The sequence below is a fragment of the Scyliorhinus canicula genome, chromosome 21 (assembly GCF_902713615.1).
Source record: "Scyliorhinus canicula chromosome 21, sScyCan1.1, whole genome shotgun sequence".
Taxonomy (NCBI): Eukaryota; Metazoa; Chordata; class Chondrichthyes; order Carcharhiniformes; family Scyliorhinidae; genus Scyliorhinus; species Scyliorhinus canicula.
In genome coordinates this window covers 15985929-15999956 of record NC_052166.1, presented here as the reverse complement: position 1 = coordinate 15999956, position 14028 = coordinate 15985929, and the positions used below count along the sequence as shown (strand labels likewise).

The following is a 14028-nucleotide window of genomic DNA, read 5'->3' as shown; positions in this document are numbered from 1 at the left end:
GCGACCCACACTCCAGCAGGCGCCCCGGCAAGTGGCCCCCGGCAGGCGACCGGGCCCCCCGCCCCGGCAGGCGACCGGGCCCCCCGCCCCGGCAGGCGACCCGGCCCCCCCGCCCCGGCAGGCGACCCCCGCCCCGGCAGGCGACCCGGCCCCCCGCCCCGGCAGGCGACCCCGGCCCACCCGCCCCGGCAGGCGACCCGGCCCCCCGTCCCGGCAAGCGACCCGGCCCCCCGTCCCGGCAAGCGACCCGGCCCCCCGCCCCGTCAAGCGACCCACACCCCGGCCAGGGACCCAGCCCCGGCAATATCCTCATCTATGAATCCTGGTCTCTTACCATTTAGAAAATACTAGTTTATGTTGCTGATATTCATAAGAACATAACAAATAGGAGCAGAAGTATTTATCTCTTAAATGGTAAGAGATTAGAAAGTGCAGATCTACAAATGGACCTGGGGTGTCCATGTCAGTCAGTCACCTAATATGCAAAAGTTGCAATCAATTAGGAAGGCCAATGGTACGTTAGCCTTTATTACCAGTGGATTTGAATACAGAAGTCTTGCTTCAATTGTACTCCAGAACTTTATAAATCTTTGGAATCTCTACCCAGAGGGCTATGCAAGCTCAGTCACTGAGCAGGTTTGAAGCAGAGATTGATAGATTTCTAAATACCAGAAACTGAAAGTGATATGGGGATGGTGTGAGGGGAAAGCATTGAAGTGGATCATCAGCTATGACCGCATGAATGACGTAGTGGGCTCGATGGGCTGAATAGTCCACTCCTGCTCCAATGTTCCTACGATGCAAATCATCCTCAAACCTGCTCTGCCATTCGATGAAATATTGGCTGACCATCTACTGCAACATCACTTTCCTGCAATATTCCCGTATCCCTTGATGTTTTTAATATGTATCGTAGAATCACAGAATCCCTACAGTGGAGGCCATTTGGCCCATCGTGTCTGCACTGGCCCTCCAAAAGAGCACCCATTCTAGGCCCCACGCCCCCCTATCCCCACTAAGATGCAGTTTAGCATGGCCAATCCACTTAACCAGCACATCTTTGGACTGTGGGAGGAAACCGGAGCACACGGAAGAAACCCAGGCAGACACGGGGGGAATGTGAAAACCCCACACAGACAGTCACCCAAGGTCAGAATCGAAACCGGGTCCCTGGCACTCTGAGACAGCAGTGCTAACCACTGTGCCACCGTGCTGCCCTAAATGTAGAAATCTATGGATCTCAGTTTTGAACATATTCAATGTCTGAGCTTCCACAGCCTCTGGGGCAGAGAATTCCAAAGATTCACAATTCCTCCTATTCTCACTTCAGATGATTGGACAATAAAGCAGGTGAACACGCGGGACCTGGAAAGATGGTAAAGGAGGGCGGGCTTTTGATTCCTGGGAGATTTGGGTGGTTTGCTCATGCCATTGGGGAGCACTGCCAAGTGCCCCAGTCCTAATGGACTTCAGCCTTGTGAGATAGTTGATGCATTGGTTTTAATTTTCCAAAACTCCCTAGTTTCTGGGAAGGTCCAATTAGATTGAAAGTGAGCAAATATAACTCCATTATTCAAACAGGAAGATAGACAGCAGGAAACTACAGGCCGATTAGTTTAACATCTGCCTTTGGGAAAATGTTAGACGCTAATATTAAATACGTTTTGGCAGAGCATTTGAATAAGTTCAAGGTAATCAGGCAGAGTCAACATGGTTTTGTGAAAGGGAAATAATGTTTAACCGACTTCTAGAGCTCCTTAAGTAACATGTGCTGTGGGTAAAGGTGAACCGGTGGATGTACTGTACTTCGATTTCCAGAAAGCATTTGATAAGATGCCATATCAAAGGTTATGATGGAAAATATAAGATGTTATACGGGATAACATATCAGCATGGAAAGAAGATTGGCTAGCGAACAGGAAACAGAGAGTAGGCATAAATGGGTTTTTTTCTAGCTTGGCAAGGTGGAGCGAGTGGCGTGCCACAGGGATCAGTGCTGGGACCTCAACTGTTTGCAACTTATATAAATGATTTGGATGAAGTGATGGTTGCCAAATTTGCCAATAGGAAAGAAGAGGACATGAGGAGGCTATAAAGGGACATTGAAAGGTTCGGCGAGTGGGCAAAGATCTGGTAAATGGAGTATAATGTGGAAAAATCTGAAGTTGTCCATTTTGGCAGGAAGAATTTTAAAAACTCATTATCTAAATGGCGCGAGATTTAAGAGCTCCGAGATGCAGAGGGATCTGGGTGACCTAGCGCATGAATCACAGAAGGCTGGTATGCAGATGCAGCAAGTGATTAGGAAAGCTAATAGAATGTTATTATGTATTGTGAGGGGAATAAATACAAAAGTAGGGAGGCTGTGCTTCTGTTGTACAGGCATTGGTGAGACCATATCTGGAGTATTGTGTACAGTACTGGTCTCCTTATTTAAGGAAAAATGTAAGTATGTTAGAAGCAGTTCAGAGAGGTTTACTTGACTAATACCAGGAATGGGCGGGTTATCTTATGAGGAAAGATTGGAGAGGTTAGGTTTGTTTCCACTGGTTCAAAAGAGTTAAGAATTACTTGGCTGAAACATTCAAGATTATGGTATATTTGCCTTTATTAGCCAAGGCATAGAGTTAAGAGCAGGGAGGTTATGCTGGTAATATGTATAAAAAGTTGGTTCAGCCACAACTACTTTATTGTGTGCAGTTCTGGAATCCACATTATGGGAGGGATGTGACAGCATTGGAAAGGAGATTTACCGGGATGTTGCCTGCGTTGGAGAGTTTTAGCTATGAAGAGAGATTTGGTAAACTGGGGCTGTTTTCCTTGGAGCAGTGGAGACGGAGGGGGGGGCATGATTGAGATGTATAAAATTATGAGGGGTATAGATGAAGTGACAGGAAAAACAACTTGGTAGAGGGATCAATGACCAGGGGCATAGATTTACGGTAACGGGACAGGTGGTGTAGAGGGATGTGAGGAAAAACATTTTCACCCAGCGGGTGATGGGAGTCTGGAACCCGTTGCCTTATTTAGTGCACATGCGATGCCAAGGCATACAAAGCTATGGGCCAAGTGCTGGGAAATGGGATTAGAATGGTTAGGTAGTTGTTTTTAACCGGCACAGACGGGATGGGCCTTTCTGTGCTGTAGACCTCGATGACTCTAAATGGCGCAGAGTAGAGGGGCTGAATAAACTCCTTCTGCTCCTTGTTCATATGTTTCAAATTAACTTGGCTATGGTGTGGCCACCAGGAGGTATTATCAGAGAGGATTAGCAAGGTCTATGGAACAAGGGTAATACAATAACTATGGGAGACTTCATAGTTGGTTGGTTTAGCTCACCAGACTAAATCGCTGGCTTTTAAAGCAGACCAAGCAGGCCAGCAGCATGGTTCGATTCCCGTACCAGCCTCCCCGGACAGGCGCCGGAATGTGGCGACTAGGGGCTTTTCACAGTAACTTCATTGAAGCCTACTCGTGACAATAAGCGATTTTCATTTCATTTCATTTCAATCTACAGTTAGACTAGATTAATCTACTGAGCACTAGAGCTGTGGAGGAGTCCCTGGGACATGGACAATATGGTTTTCTAGGAAAGTATTTTGCGGAACCAACTAGGAAGGAGCTATTTTAGATCTAGCATGTGCAATGGAAAGGGTTAATTAGCAAACCAAGAGACTAGTGAGAATGTGAAACTATTAGTATAAGAATAGTATTGAAGAAACGATGGGACTGAAGGTTGATAAATCCCCAGGACCCGATAATCTACATCCCAGAGAGTTGAAAGAGTTCGCTGTGGAGATAGATAAATGCATCTTCCAAAATTCCATAGGTTCTGGAACGGTGACTGCAGATTGGAAGGTAGCAAATGTCACCCCATCATTTAGGAAGGGAAGGAGAGGAAAAACAGGGAACTACAGACCCGTTAACCTCGCATTAGTAGGGAAAATGCGAGAATCTATTCTAAAGGCTGTGATAACTCGACCTTTGGAAAATAATGTGATTGGCGAGAGTCAACATGGATTTATGAAAGGGAAACTATGTTTGACAAAGCGGTTGGAGTTTTCTTTAAGGATGCTACCAGCAGAATTGATAACGGGAAACCAGTGGAAGTGGTGGAGTCGGACACTTTAGGAACTTTCAAGCGGTTATTGGATAGGCACATGGAGCACACCAGAATGACAGGGAGTGGGATAGCTTGATCTTGGTCTCGGACAATGCTCGGCACAACATAGAGGGCTGAAGGGCCTGTTCTGTGCTGTACTGTTCTATGTTTTAGAAGCTTTTGATAAGGTCTCACATAAGGTTAGCAAACAATATTAGAACGCCTGGGATTGAGGGTAATATTCAGGTATGGATTGAGGATTTGATTCTGTACAGAAAGAGCGATTCGGAATAATTGGGTCCTCCTCAGGTTGGCGGTATGTAACAAGTGAGGTATTACAAGGATCAGTACCTGGGCTCCAGCTGTTCACAATATATATCAATGATTTGGACATGGGAACCAAATGTAATATTTCCAAGTTCGCAGATGATACAAAGCTAGGCGGGAATGCGAGGATAATGCAAAGAGATTTCATGGGGATTTGGACAGGCTTAGTGAGCGGCTAAGGACATGGCAGATGGAACATATGGATAAGTGTGAGGTTATCCACTTTGGTAGGAAGAACTGAGGTGCAGAGTATTTCTTAGATGGCGAGAGATTGGGAAGTGTTGATAATAATAATCTTTATTATTGTCACAAGTACGATTACATCAGGGGTGGGCAAACTTTTCCGTGCAAGGGCCACATTCAGAAATTCACAATTCACAAAGGGCCGCATAGTATATTAAGTAAAATAATTACTTCACCCGGTTATGATTCTGGACACCTCATATAGAACATAGAACAGTACAGCACAGAACAGGCCCTTCGGCCCTCGACGTTGTGCCGAGCAATGATCACCCTACTCAAGTCAACGTATCCACCCTATACCAGTAAGTAACCCAACAGCCCCCCCCCCCATTAACCTTTAAAAAAAAATTTAAAAAAAAAAAAAAAATTTTCTTTAAAAAAAAAATTTTTTTTTTTTTTTTTTTTTTAATGACTTGGTGGGCCGCAGAAATACCTTTGGCGGGCCGCATGCGGCCCGCGGGCCGTAGTTTGCCCACCCCTGGATTACATTAACGCTGCAATGAAGTTACTGTGAAAATCCCCAGTCACCACACTGAGGGAGAATTCAGAATGTCCAATTCACCTAACAGCACGTCTTTCGGGACTTGTGGGAGGAAACTGGAGCACCCGGAGGAAACCCACGCGGACACAGGGAGAACGTGCAGACTCCACATTGACAGTCGCCCAAGTCGGGAATCTAACCTGGGACCCTGGTGCTGTGAAGCAACAGTGCTAACCACTGTGCTCCCGTGCAAAGGGACTGGGTGCCCTTGTCCTTTAAAATGTGAAAATTAAAATGTGGTGGAAAAAAAGGAGCACAAAATGTGCAATGGATAAGGGATAGCAGACATGGCTGCAGTCACGGCAGCATAATTGGTTTGAGTACTCTGGTGATGAATGGAGGAGGAGAGGGGAAGGTCAGTGGCAGCTCACACTGCTGATCCTCATACTGAGCTGAACACATTGCCAGGAAATCGGTTGTCCTAGGATCCAGCCCCTGGCTCAGACCGGAATGGGTAAGGTAATGGGAGAACAAAACATAAAGTTTGTGATTTTTTTTTAAAAACTGCATCAACCTGGAGCCATGGCAATCTTCCCTTTCTGTTCCAGAATGATCTTCCCATTGAAATCAACAGCGGGTAGCATCTGCTGTTCAAACATGACGACATTGGACTTGACCAGACCAAAGTAGTTGTGCAGAGTGAAGAATTTCTGTGTGGGTTCCAACGTGAATTCACTGGTCATGATGTACCTAGAGGTGGCAAAGAAAAGGCACTGAGACTTCCGGAGGTGGCCATGGTGTGAGTGGTCGCACATTTTGCAGCTCCCGCACAAGATGGTTTTGTTGGTCCGTTTCCCCGATTAACGGGCGGATGTTTTGAAGGAAAAAGGTGCAGAAGTGGTGGAGGAAGACTATACTTCACCGCTGAATAGATTCGTGGACCAGAAGTGGTTTGAGAAGAAAGGAGATGCAAGAGCAAGAAACTTTGTGCGACACAGGGAACAATGGCAGAGAGCAAAGGGTCGGCCTTATCAGCCCAATGGACGATGGAGCAGCTGGTGGATTTTTTGAATGAAACGTTCAATGAGAAGGGAAGCTCTGGATGACAAGGTGAAGATGGGTGAGGATTGACCATGTAGAGCTGAGGTTGGGGACCCAAAGTCAGGCAATCCAGGTGAAGCAGGCGGTGGATGAGCGCAAGGAGCAGTTTACTTTGTTGGCAGCCAAATCGGATGTTGAGGGATACCCAGAAGTGGCTCAAGGAGAAAATGGAGGATCTGGAGAACCGCTCCTGGAGGCAGAATTTGAGGATTGTGGGTTTGCCAGAGGACATCGAGGGAGCGGACGCTGGCTCTTTTGTAGCCAAGATGCTGGAGAAGATGTTGAGGGAGGTGGCCTTCAACCAGCCCCTGGAGGTTGATCGGGCGCTGATGAGGAAGCCGCAGGAGGAACGAACGGCCGAGGGCGATGGTGGTGAGGTCACACTGATTCCTCAATAAGGAAAGAATCTTGAGGTGGGCGAGGGAGACGAGGAGATGTACCGGGGAGGGTAATGAGCTATGGGTATCCCAGGACCTGGGTGTAGAACTGGCCAAAAGGAGAGAGGGTTTCATCCTAGTTATGTCTGCCCTCTTTAAACGGGTGAAGTCCGGGATGTTGTACCCAGCCTGCCTCTGGGTGAACCACAATGCCCGGAGTATTACTTTGGTACACCGGAGGTGGTGGAGTTTGCTCGAGACAACGGGCTGGCAGGAGGAGGACGACATTGAACTTTGGTGGAAGTGTCTGGGAATGTTGGTTCTCTGCCCCCCTTGATGGGGAGTTTTTATTTCTACTGTTATTGTTATTATGTTCCTGTTTCTTTGGGGGGGTGGGTGGAGAACTTTTTTTCACTCAAGGGTGGTTCTTTTTTGTGGGGTTCTCTGGTGAGATGCTGGAGGGTCGTGTGCTGGGTGAGTGCACCTTCTTTTTTCCTGTGTGCTGTTGCCCCCAGAGGGCTGAAATATGGAGGTAGCGGTTGCTATGGGTACGGAGAAGGCCTTTGACCGGGTAGAATTGAACTACTTGTGGGAGGTGCTGGGGCGGTTTGGGTTCGGGCAGGGGTTTGTGGATTGGTTCCGGTTGTTGTACTGGGCGCCGGCAGCGAGTGTACGAACGAACCGGGTGAGTTTGGGGTATTTTAGGTTGCAGCGTGGGAAGAAGCAGAAATGCCCACTCTCCCTGCTGCTTTTTGCCTTGGAGATGGAATCATTGGCAATGGCGCTTATCGCCATAGAGGTCAGGGAGGGGGGGGGGGGGGAGCATAGGGTCCCTCTGTATGCAGACGACTTATTTCTTTATATATCGAATCCACTGGAAGGTATTGGGGGGGGGGGGGGAAGAGGATCATGGACATATTAGAGGAATTTGGCCGGTTCTCTGGGTATAAGTTAAGCATGGGGAAGAGTGAAGTCTTCCCGATCCAGGCGAGGGTGCAGGAGAGGAGGCTGGGTGAGCTGCCGTTCAAGGTAGTTTCAGGTATCTGGGTATTCAAGTGGCACGGGGCTGGGGGCAGCTACATAAATTGAATTTGGCACGACTGGTAGAGCATGTGAAGGGGGATTTTAAGAGGTGGGATGTGCTCCCACTGTTGTTGGCAGGGCGGATGCAGTCTATGAAGATGCGGTTCTCCGAGATTTTGATCTGTCTTCCAGAACCCCCCCTGATTTTTATTCCGAAGGCTTTTTTTTAAGGAAGGTTAATGCACAGATTTGGGGGTTTGTGTGGGCGGGTACAGCCCCGAGTTGAGAAGGTACTGTTAGAGCGGGGGCCGGTGGGGGGCGGGCTGGCCCTGCCAAATTTGATGAACTATTGCAGCAAATATAGCCATGGTCAGGAAATGGGTAGTTGGGGAGGGGTTCGTGTGGGAGTGGATGGAGGCAGCCTCTTGTAAGAACTCGAACTTAGGGGCACTGTTGACAGTGCCTCTGCCGCTCTCGCCGGTCAGGTACTCCACAAGTCCGGTGGTGGCGGCAGCCCGAGAGTGTGGGGACAGTGGAGGCTGGAGGGGGCCTCGGTTTGGGCACAGATCTGCGGGAATCTTAGGTTCGCTCCAGATAGGCGAGATGCGGGGTTCCGGGGGGTGGTGGTGGCAGGCGGGGATTGAGAGGTTTGGGGACCTACTCGTTGGGGGCAGCTGTCCGTGATTGGGAGGGGCTGGTAGAGGAAAATGAGCTGTCCAGCGGGAATGGGTTCCGGTACTTGCAGGTGAGGGACTATGTGAGGAAGTAGGTGCCGCCCTTTCCCACCTGTGGCCCCCGGGGTTGCAGGACAACGGTGGTGTGAAAAACAGGGGTGGGTGGGGGCAGAGTGTCGAAGATTTACAAAGAATTAATGGACTGGGAGGGTGCCCCGAGGGGAGAAGTCAAGTGCAAGTGGGAGGAAGAGCTGGGGAGGGAGTTGGAGGCTGGGCTGTGGGGCTTTGAGGAGAATAAACGCATCCTCTTTGTGTGCGAGGCTTAGCCTTATTCAAGGTGGTCCACAAGGTACATATGGCGGCGGCCAGAACGAGTAGGTTTTTTGAGGGGGTGGAGGATAGATAGATAGATAGATAGATAGATAGATAGAGGATAGATGTGGGCCGGCGAACCATGTCCACATGTTTTGGGCCTGTCAAAGCTGGAGAGATTCTGGCGGGGGTTTGCTGACCTTTTGTCTGAGGTGTTGGAAGCCCAGAGACGGATCTTGCTGGAATGGAGGGACGGGGCTGTCAAAACCAGGGTGTGGGTGAGCGATCTCGCGGAATTCCTCAGGTTGGCAAACATCAAGTTCACCTTGAGAGAGACTGTGGAGAGGTTTGCCCGGAGATGGAAATCGTTTATTGACGACTTCAAGAATAGTTAAGTCAGCGGAAAGGGCTTTTCTCATTTGCGATTTTTTTTTGCCAAACACTTTAAATCTGTGCCCTCTCTCGCTTGATCCTTTTACGCGTGGGGACAGTTTCCCCCCATCTACTCTAGCCCCAACATGATTTTGAACATCTCTAACAGATCGCCACCTTCTTTCCAAGAAGAACAGTCCCAATCTCGCCAATCTATCCTCAGAACTGAAGTTTCTAACCCTTGTAAACAGTCTCATGAAACATTTCAGCACACTCTCCAATTGCGGGCAAACTAGTGTCTTAAATAAGTTTAACATAACTTCCTTGCTCTTGTACTCTATGCCCTTATTAAGAAATCCTCGGGTACTGTATGTTTTATTAGCTGCGCTGTCAACCAGTCCTGTCACCTTGCTGTACTGGCAATAAGACACACACATGGCTTGATACTCACCAAGGAACTGTACATTTCTTGCTGAGTTTTTCTTCAGCCAGCTGCTGAACTTTACGAATCCGTTCTGCCTGGATCTGATAAAGTGTTTTCCCACTCGGCAGCCCAACATCATACATTCCCTTTGGATACTGCACACCCAGCCTGGTACCCTGCCCGCCAGCCAAAAGCAGAACAGCCACATGATTTTCGGAGATCTCATGGAAACCTAGAAGAGAAGGATAAAAACTGAACCTGCAGCTAAAGCGAACACGTAAACAATCAACTGGGTACCCCATGAAAGATAGTGACCAGTACTCAAACATGGCATCTAGCAGTGTTATACAGCTGTCCCGACCAGTACTGTACCCCCGTGTTATACAGTGACAGACCTGTCCCCACCAGTACTGTACCCAGTGTTATACATTGACAGACCCGTCCCCACCAGTACTGTACCCCAGTGTTATACAGTGACAGACCCGTCCCCACCAGTACTGTACCCAGTGTTATACATTGACAGACCTGTCCCCACCAGTACTGTACCCCAGTGTTATACATTGACAGACCCGTCCCCACCAGTGCTGTACCCCAGTGTTATACATTGACAGACCCGTCCCCACCAGTACTGTACCCCAGTGTTCTACAGTGACAGACCCAACCCCACCAGTACTGTACCCCAGTGTTATACAGTGACAGACCCGTCCCCACCAGTACTGTACCCCAGTGTTATACAGTGACAGACCCGTCCCACCAGTACTGTACCCCAGTGTTATACAGTGACAGACCCGACCCCACCAGTACTGTACCCCAGTGTTATACAGTGAGGCCCATCCCCACCAGTACTGTACCCCAGTGTTATACAGTGACAGACCCAGCCCCACCAGTACTGTACCTCAGTGTTGTACAGTGACAGAGCTGTCCCCACCAGTACTGTACTGTATCCCAGTGTTATACAGTGACAGACCTGTGATGTTTTAGATGTATTGTATTTTAGATATTTGGTGCAGTCAGGGTTAAAAGCCTGGGTTAGTGTGTGTGAGACTGCAGCAGATAGAAGAGCAGCGTGATTGGAACGGTGAACAAAACAGCTTCTGAAGACATACAGCCAGTTTCTGCATGGGTCTGACAGGAATCAGAACTTTTCTTCAAAGCAGTGTCAAGTGATCTCTCTTTCTCAAAGAACATCTCTGTAAACAGAATATTCCTGAATGTCATTGGTATTTAATAGTGGATTGAGTGCGGAGATGTTTTTTTTTCTTGATATTTGAGTAGGAATAAACATAGCAGTTAAGGGTATTGTATTCACTGTATTGTGCACTTTTGTTTGAGCGGTAATTTAAAGTTATTTTCTGCTGTGATGTTGAAGATATTTTAATGGTTTGTCAGTAATAAAGCTAGTTTTAATCTCTCACACCCTACCTCTTTGTGCAATCCCTCCTGGAGCGAGGTATCGTTCACAAAATTAAAATAAAATACTGGGGTTTCTGTCCAATCTCCTAGTCACGAGGACAGCACGGTAGCACAGTGGTTAGCACAGCTGCTTCACAGCTCCAGAGTCCCAGGTTCGATTCCGCCTTGGGTCACTGTCTGTGCAGAGTCTGCACGTTCTCCCAGTGTGTGCGTGGGTTTCCTCCTGGTGCTCCGGTTTCCTCCCACAGACCAAAGATATGCAGGTTAGGTGGATTGGCCATGCTAAATTGCCCATTGTGTCCAAAAACGGTTAAGTGGGGTACGAGCATAGGGTGCTCTTTCCAAGGACTCGATGGGCCAAATTCTGCAATGTAAATTCTATGATTCTGATAGGGTCTAGTCTGGGATTGTAATAAAACCATCGCCACCAGTACTGTACCCCAGTGTGATACAGAAAAAGACCTATCCCCATCAGCACTGCACCCCAGTGACAGAACTGTGTTCTTTCGGAGGGTCAGTGCAGACTTGATGGACCGAATGGCACCCTTCTGCATTGTAAGGATTCTATGAAATGGCCAAGCAAGCACTCAGTTTCATCGAACTGCTAATTCACCTGGCATCGACCTAAGTGGGCGGCACAATAGCACAGTGGGTATCGCTGTTGCTTCACAGCTCCAGGATACCAGGTTCGATTCCCGATTTGGGTTACCGTCTGTGTGGATTCTGCACATTGTCAGTGTCTGCGTGGGTTTCCTCCGGGTGCTCCGGTTTCCTCCCACAAGTCCTAAAAGACGTGCTGTTAGGTATTTTGGACGTGCTGAATTCTCCATCTGTGTATCCAAACAGGTGCTGGAATGTGGGAACTGGGGCCTTTTCACAGTAACTTCATTGCAGTGTTAATGCAATCCTACTTGTGACAATAAAGATTATATTTTTTAAAAACACAGGAAACAACAAGTCCTCCTTACTAACATCTGGGGCCTTGTTCCCAAACTGGGAGAGCTGTCTCTCAGAACATGGGCTGGGGTCACTGCTGATGCAGGCAGTAGTGTGTGCAGGGTTTGTGCTGAATGCTCAGCATTGTGAGGATCAGCAGTAGCCACCTTGTGTGTGATCATGCTGGAATGAGCAGCCAGCCTCAAACCGCCAGTGAGAGGATCTGTGTGCTGGAATGGTGCAGCTTCCTGTTGATTCTCCCAGTCACAAGACGATCACAAGTGAACTCCTGTTTCAATGAGGCCCTGTTAACCACAGGCAGAACACAAATTCTCCCCCCCCCCCCAACCCTCACTGCTGCCCCCCCCTTCATCCCGCTCCCACCTCTCCCTCACCCCGCTCTCGCCCCGCTCCCTCCAACCCCGCTCTCTCCCCTCCCTCAACCCCGCTCCCTCCCTACCCCGCTCCACCCCCTCCCCCCCCAGCACCCTCACCCCGCTCCCTCACCCCCTCACCCCGCTCCCTCCCCCTCCCCGTTCCCTCACCCCCTCCCTCCACCGCTCCCTCCCCCTCTCCCCCTCCCCACCCCGCTCCCTCCCCTCCTCACCCCGCTCCCTCCCCTCCTCACCCCGCTCCCCTCCTTTACCCCCGCTCCCTCCCCTCCCTCCCCTCCTTTACCCCCGCTCCCTCACCCCCCTCCCTCCTCCCCCCTCCCTCCCTCCCTCACCCCGACTCCCTCCCTCCCTCCCCCACCCCGCTCCCTCCGCTCCCTCCCTCCCCCCGCTCCCTCCCCCCGCCGCTCCCTCCCTCCCCCCGCCCTCACCCCGCTCCCTCCCCACCCCCGCTCCCCCCCTCCTTTACCCCCGCTCCCTCACCCCTCCCCCCTCCCTCCTCCCCCCCACTCCCTTACCCACCGCTCACTCCCCCCCGCCTCAACCCGCTCCCTCCCTCCCCTCCGCGCTCCCTCCCGCCCCCCTCCCTCCCCCTCACCCCTCCCTCCCTCCCCCTCACCCCTCCCTCCCCCTCACCCCTCCCTCTCCTTCCTCACCCCGCTCCCTCCCCCCTACCCCTCCCCCCGCTCCCTCCCCCCTTCCCTCACCCCGCTCCCTCCCCCTCCTCCCTCACCCCGCTCCCCCCCCCCCCCCTCCCCCTCCGCTCCCTCCCCCTCCCACCCCGCTCCCCCCCTCACCTCACTCCCCCCCCTCACCCCGCTCCCCCCTCCCTCACCCTGCTCCCCCCCTCCCTCACCCCGCTCCCCCCCTCCCTCACCCCGCTCCCCCCCTCCCTCACCCCGCTCCCCCCTCCCTCACCCCGCTCCCCCCTCCCTCACCCCGCTCCCCCCCTCCCTCACCCCCTCCCCCCCCTCCCTCACCCCCTCCCTCCCACCCCTCCCTCCCACCCCTCCCTCGCCCCGCTCCCTCCCACCCCTCCCTCGCCCCGCTCCCTCCCCTCCCTCACCCCGCTCCCTCCCCTCCCCCCGCTCCCCCCCTCCCTCACCCCGCTCCCCCCCTCCCTCAGCTCCCCCCCTCCCTCACCCCGCTCCCTCACCCCGCTCCCCCCCCCCTCATCCCGCTCCCTCCCCTCCCTCACCCCGCTCCCTCCCCTCCCTCCCCCCGCTCCCTCCCCTCCCTCACCCCGCTCCCTCCCCTCCCTCACCCCGCTCCCTCCCCTCCCTCACCCCGCTCCCTCCCCTCCCTCACCCCGCTCCCTCCAGCTCCTCAGGCTCTCAGTGTCTGTGCGGATGGAGCTGCCGGTCGCCTCCCCGGGAAGCGGCTCCATCAGGCGGTCTCTGGGTTCGGTGTGTCGCTGCCGGGCCCGGGCCGCCTCCTCGCAGTGAGCCCGCAGCTCTCCCGGTTCCAGCCGCTCCAGCTCGGCCGCCAGGAGCCGCCGCTCCTCCGCCGACAGCTGCTCCCAAAATCGCAGAACCTCGGGCTGGCCGGCCTCAGCCAGGAGCTCCGGGAGAAGCCGAGGCATCGCGGCCCGGGAGAGAGGGAGAGGGAGAAGGGGCGGGGCCGAGAGAGGGGGCGGGGCCGGGAGAGGGGGCGGGGCCGGGAGAGGGGGCGGGGCCGGGAGAGGGTGGAGGAGGCGGGGCCGGGAGAGGGTGGAGGAGGCGGGGCCGGGAGAGGGTGGAGGAGGCGGGGCCGGGAGAGGGTGGAGGAGGCGGGGCCGGGAGAGGGTGGAGGAGGCGGGGCCGGGAGAGGGTGGAGGAGGCGGGGCCGGGAGAGGGTGGAGGAGGCGGGGCC

The 14028-nt window shown here is 52.3% G+C and overlaps 1 protein-coding gene across 1 annotated transcript in view; it reads right to left on the bottom strand.

The window, feature by feature from the left end:
* LOC119955501 (UDP-N-acetylhexosamine pyrophosphorylase-like protein 1) overlaps positions 1–13791 on the bottom strand; it is a 32457-nt gene extending 18666 nt beyond the window's left edge. Inside the window, exons 1-3 of the mRNA XM_038781749.1 lie at positions 13486–13791; positions 9464–9668; positions 5728–5903 (exon numbers count right to left, since the gene is read on the bottom strand). Coding sequence (XP_038637677.1) covers positions 5728–5903; positions 9464–9668; positions 13486–13759 — 655 coding nt within the window. The 5' untranslated portion in view covers positions 13760–13791. The remainder of the gene's footprint in view (positions 1–5727; positions 5904–9463; positions 9669–13485) is intronic.
* Positions 13792–14028: the final 237 nt, after the last annotated feature.